We start from the raw sequence: 5,973 nt of genomic DNA, 5'->3' as shown, positions 1-5,973 counted from the left end.
GGAGGTGGAGGCTTGGGTGTGTTCAAGATTCGGTTTCACCCGTAACCCGCCGCCATGGCCAAAGAAGGCATTGCTGCTGGAGGTGTAATGGACATCAATACTGCTTTATAAGAGGTGCTGAAGAACGACCTCATCCACGATGGCCTTGTGCGTGGAATTCGCGAAGCCACCGAAGCCTTAGACAAGCGTCAAGTACATCTCTGTGTACTTGCATCTAACTGCGATGAGCCTATGTATGTAAAGTTAGCGGAGGCCCTCTGTGCTGAGCACCAAATCAACCTAATTAAGATTGATGACAACAAGAAACGGGGAATGGGTAGGCCTCTGTAAGACTGACTGTGAGGGAAAACCCCGTAAAGTGGCTGGTTGCAGTTGTGTAGTGGTTAAGGCAAAGAATCACAGGCCAAGGATGTCATCGAAGAATACTTCAAATGCAAGAAATGAATGAATAAAAATTTTGGTTCACTTTAAAAAATAAATAAAAATTTTATTTACAAAAACTTCAGTGTTTCTCTTAAATAATTTAGTCTTGAGGCCCGTAAAAGGGACCAAACAAGATAGGTATCCCCACAAAACTGTAATATTTGCACTGTCAGGCTGAAGAACATCCATAGGAGGAAAGAGTAGCCTAATGCAGAGTATCAGACACTGCATGAAATGAAGTAAGCCAGATAAGTGCCCACATTATGGGACAATCTGTTACAGAGTGTCAGAGTCCAGAAACTTAAAAAGTGGTTCACACTATCATGTGAGGTTCTAAAGCAAAATCTAGTAAGAAATATAACCTATAGTTAAGAGTTAGGATTAGGGTTAAGGCCCACTGAATGGAGGACAGCAATCCATAAGAGAGTAACTGACACAATGTGCCAGACTCATTTGGAGAAAGATGGTATTTTCACAAGGCTAAGAGTAGAAAGAAGAAAATAACTGCACAAGAAAGCTCAGACCCTCAGTGGAATGAAGAGGCCTGTATGCAGGAAAGAGAATAATAAGAATCCAAGAATGATCATATACAGGGAGACTAATGAAATAAATAATTATATTAAAAGGATATCAGAGGCAAGCATGGTGGCACACTCCTGGTATCCCAGGTCTTGGAATGATGACATTGAAAGAGCAAGAGTTTAAGGCCAACCTGGATTATATAGCAAGTTCAAGATTAGCCTGGAGTGTATAGTAAGTTTAAGATTAGCCTGGACTACATAGCAAGACTCTATCTCCAAATACAAACAAAAAGAAGTTATTTATAAGATGGAAAGAAAGAAAATGAAAATAAATGCTACTTATTTTGGATTCAATTTACATGTGTGCGTGACCTACGTATATTCCCTAACTCTGTCCGCTACAAAGGCTCAGGAACAGCAATATTCTTTCAATAGCAAAGAGCATATCCAACCCCAGATGTGTCTCTATGTACTATATTCCACAAAAATAAACCAGATACTCTTGGAGAAAAACCTGATTCCCAGGCCAAGCCACAAAATGTTGCTAGAAAGTAAGAAAATATTCAAATAGTCATGGGCACATATCAAAAATTCATACAGCCACCTGGGAGGGACTCCCAATGCCAAATCTGGGACAATTTGGGCACAGAAACAAAAAAAAAAAAAAAATAGTAGCAATAATTATAACCCAGTGAACAAAAGTAAAAACTCTAATTTGGATAAAATGAAAGTTAAATGAGGAGTAAGATACTCAAAGTACCAAAAATTACACATTAACTGTAAACGTAGAAGAGTAACTTTCCTATAGTGGGATAGGCTTGACCAACACTATCTTAGCATGTGATAAAAGCAAACATCACCAGTAATTGGGGAAAATCAAATTCATACACCACACCTGACAGGACACAATGAAATGGATACAGCATGACCTCTGTGCTGTTTTCCCACATGTATAACCTAAAGTTAGTTACTCATGAAGAAATAACGGAAAAATTCAACTTGAGGGACACTCATTAAAATAAATGGCCTATAATTTTCAAAAGTGTCAGGATAGTGAAAGTCAGGAAAGAATGAAGATATGGTTGTTCCAGATCAAAAGGAAGTAAAAAGAAACTGGCCATAAAATTTAACCTGATTCAACTTTATGGGAACTGGTATAATCTGAACATAAAATATAAAAGTAAATGGTAATATCAAAATTTAATTTCTTGCCAGACATGATGGCATATGTTTGTGATCCCAGCACTCAGGAGGCTGAGAAAGGTGGATTGCCATGAGTTTGAAGGTAGCTGGCAACACAATGAGTTCAAGACCAGCCTGAGCTACAGTAAGAAGTTTGTCTCAAAGAAAATAATAATTTTCTACAGAACAAAATATTATAGAAATGACCTATTAAAGTATTCCACAGATATGAAATAATGCAACCTATTCTGAAACGACTTAGAAAAAAAAAAGTTGTACCATACTTGCACTTCTTTATAATTCTATTTCAAAATTCTTAACAAATCTCCCCTTTTCTAAAACACTTTTTTAAAATGTCTTCCTCCAGCACCATTTACTAAGGAAACTATCTTTTTCCAGTGAACATGTTTGGCCCCTTTGTCAAAGATAAGGTAGATGAATGTGTTTGTAGTTGTGTCAGCATCTTTTAATCTGCTCCACTGATCTACAGGTCTGTTTTTTTGCCCATACTATGCTGCTTTTATAACAATAGCTTTGTAGTATAATTTCAAGTCAGGGATTATAACGCCTCCTGCCTTGCCATTGTTGCCCAGGATTGCCTTCAATTATAAAGGATAGATATGAGGCTTTTATAGGTAAATAGATGCAACTTGAGACCATACTCCTAAGTGAAATAAATCAGACTTGTATGTATAAATATATTGTCTCCCTTCTATTAAATAAAACAGAATCTAAAAAAGTATGATCCAAAATGTACAATATTGTGAAAAGGGAAGAAACTGCTCAAAAGGAAAGAACAGGATGGGAAAAGGGGAAGAGAAAAAAAGAAAAAATATATATGTACACACGTACACACACACATGCACTACAGCTAAGATAAATATACTACTAATCTCTATTAGTTCATTTAAAAGATGGGTTTGTCAATCCCAGGGCCTGCCATGCTGGCCCCGCCCCCAGGCACACTGAGACTGCAATTGAGACTGCGTGTGGGGTCGCACACCAGTAATCCCTGCTCTTGGGACGCTGTAAACAGGTGGATCACTATGAGTCTGATTTAGTAGTGAGACCCTGAACACCCTGTAGACCCTTCCCTAAAATTAGAAAAAAAAAAAAAGGGTTTGTGCAATTAATCTTTCATGCCTATTATCTTATAATCTGAGCAACTACTTTGAAGACAACAATACACAATGTATTAACCATTTATTTATTTATTTTTATTAATTTTATTGAGAAACAAATAGCAAGGAGACAGTTTCAAAATAGGTTAGTAGGATAGATTCAATAATTTGTATTAACCATTGTTAATCTTCTGTTATATTGTTCTGAAACTGTGTAATTGTTTTTATTGCTTAAAAAAAAACACTATAAAAAGTAAATGTCCTCCTCAAGTCTGAGGTTTCCTTAGTGGGGCAAGGGCTAAGAAAGGACCTAAAGTTCTGGACTGTTTTAATGAGACCAGCTACACCTCTGTTTATAAGCAGCTCAGAGTACTAATTACAAACCCAGCCTGTGAAGTCTAGCCATCTGGGATCAAATTCTAACTCTATAACTCCTTGGCATAGAACCTGAGGAATTTATAAGTCTGTTTATTTAAGTGCAAAATGAAAAATATAATAGAACACACATCCAAAAAGGTTGTTATATGGATTGCAAGATGATACATATTTATAACCCTATTAAATATTAAACTTAAGCTCTCAGTGAGATAATATATCTGACAATAAATGCTCAATAAGGGTAATCAGTATGACCTACTTTTATTATTATCTGTTTTTCCTATAGCTCTCCTTCTCCTTCTTCTGTATTTTAGGGAAGGGTCTACAGGATGTTCAGGGTCTCACTACTAGATCAGACTCCTAGTGATCTGCCTGTTGACAGCTTCCCAAGAGCTGGGACTATTGGCCTGCGTCACCACGCCCTGTCTCAATTGCCTTCTCAGAGCACCCGGGGGCGGGGCTGGCACGGCACATAGCCCTTCCATACAGAGTTTTATTTGCAAGGGAGAAAAGCAAGCACCTAAGGATTGAAGTATTTACTACCTGGCTGTATTAATCGACATTTGTTGATTTGTACTCTAGGACAATAATAACAACAAAAATAGAAGGCAACAGAATGTTAACATATATAAGTGAAGCAAGCTAAAAAAAAATTTACTGGTTCCATCTATGTCAATAAATTCTAGTCAGTTTCTGAATGTGGCGGTGCATGCCTATAATTCCAAAACTTAGGCTGAGGCAGGATGATCGCTGTGAGATCAAGGCCAACTTCCGCTACATTCTGAGTTCAAGGTCAGCTTGAATTACATAGTAAGACCCTTTCTTAATAAACAACAAACCAACAAAAACCCAGATCAATTGATAAAGACACAGTTATTTTCCTTTCTCAAAAAAACTAAGCATTTTCAAGTTGAAGATGTCTTTAGAGGTTCCAAGTTAAAATAATGTTTCTCTAAATTGTAGTTCAAATTGAGATGTTACATGAATACTCCACAGCTGAAAAACTTAACATCATCACTCCACGTTTCCAAGATGGAATAAATCAAGGCACTGTAACAAGTCATAAGCAAAATATATTTTTCTAAAAGCATTTTCTAAAACATAAATCATGTTGGAAAATGTATTTGAGAAACAACTACATTAAAAAACTGTACAAGGCACAAGAAATTTATAAAATGCTTGTAATCTACTTGAGCCAAAACTAGTTTTAGACAGGAGGATCACTGTGAGTCCAAGCTGCATAGTGAGACCCTGTACCAATAACATTAAATAAAAAAAAAAAAGTCTTAGAGCTTAGAAGCAGAGTTAGGTATATTTCTTTTAATTTCTATATTTTTTTTAAAATTTTACATAAATAAAACAGATGACTCTATTTGTTCATAAGAATTTCAAAAATTTATTACCTGAACTGAATATTCACTAAATGAGGCTGGGAGCCATCTGATTGCCAGTAAGTTTCTAGATTGTCATCTCGTAACTGATCCACTCCAAATCCTAAAAATACCAAAAGTGACAATAAATTCTCATTATGAAAGATGTATAATCAAAACATAAAATTACCATATATATCTGTTCAGAAATTTTGATTAACAAGATTATCAGAAATATAAAACCAGAATTCTTCCATTTTTTCTTTACCCAGATCTCAATTCTTAAGAAATACCATTAGCACACAAAACTTAATATACTTTGCTTCTTGTGACTGTTGGCTTTGTAAAAAAAGTCTTCCAGGATGTATATGCTAAGGTCTGTATGTATTCAAATAATTTTTCACACCTTTTACATGCTAACTATAAGAGTGATCTCCACATTCTGTAATGTCTTTGAAAATGGAGATTCTGTAAGTTTAACATGCCATTACAGTAAGAAAATGGATGAGAAATATTTTCAAAAAACATTTGGAATCTATTGCTTCAGGTTAATCAAAATACAATTTATTCAGAATCCCATATCCTCTAGTCATTTTGGATAACTGAAAATGAACTATCCCATGCTTTTTCTTCTGATTAAAAACCACAATAATTCATACTAACTAAAAATGAGACTGATTTAACAGTAACAATTAGATTTTTCAAAAAAAAGTTAAGTGAATGGATTTAATTTACATTTCACTAAGTAATATACTTATTATGGATTAAATTAAAAAGGTATGGGTCAGGGAAATAGCTCAGTAGAATAAGCACTTGCCTGGCAAGCCCAAGGTCCTAAGTTCAATCCCCAGTACCACAAAAAAAAAAAAAAAGACAGAAAAGGGGTACAAAAAGAACCTGGTGAAAAGTTACTATCTAGTTCCTATCTCATTTTCTCCAAATGTAATCAGTTTCTTGCCTATCCTTTTACAGACATTG

General features: G+C 35.4%; 1 protein-coding gene and 1 pseudogene across 5 annotated transcripts in view; one reads left to right on the top strand and one right to left on the bottom strand.

Annotated features, from left to right (window-relative positions):
• Anapc10 (anaphase promoting complex subunit 10) overlaps positions 1–5,973 on the bottom strand; it is a 77,156-nt gene that overhangs the window by 55,311 nt on the left and 15,872 nt on the right. For all 5 annotated transcript variants that reach the window (XM_023705741.1, XM_023705738.1, XM_023705739.1 and 2 more), the window contains exon 3: positions 5,029–5,119. In XM_023705741.1, coding sequence (XP_023561509.1) covers positions 5,029–5,119 — 91 coding nt within the window. The remainder of the gene's footprint in view (positions 1–5,028; positions 5,120–5,973) is intronic.
• LOC101564290 lies at positions 55–475 on the top strand (annotated as a pseudogene).

This window comes from Octodon degus, unplaced genomic scaffold (genome assembly GCF_000260255.1).
Source record: "Octodon degus isolate 3935 unplaced genomic scaffold, OctDeg1.0 scaffold00227, whole genome shotgun sequence".
Taxonomy (NCBI): Eukaryota; Metazoa; Chordata; class Mammalia; order Rodentia; family Octodontidae; genus Octodon; species Octodon degus.
Note: the sequence above shows the minus strand (reverse complement) of the source record. Positions and strands in the feature narration are given on the sequence as shown.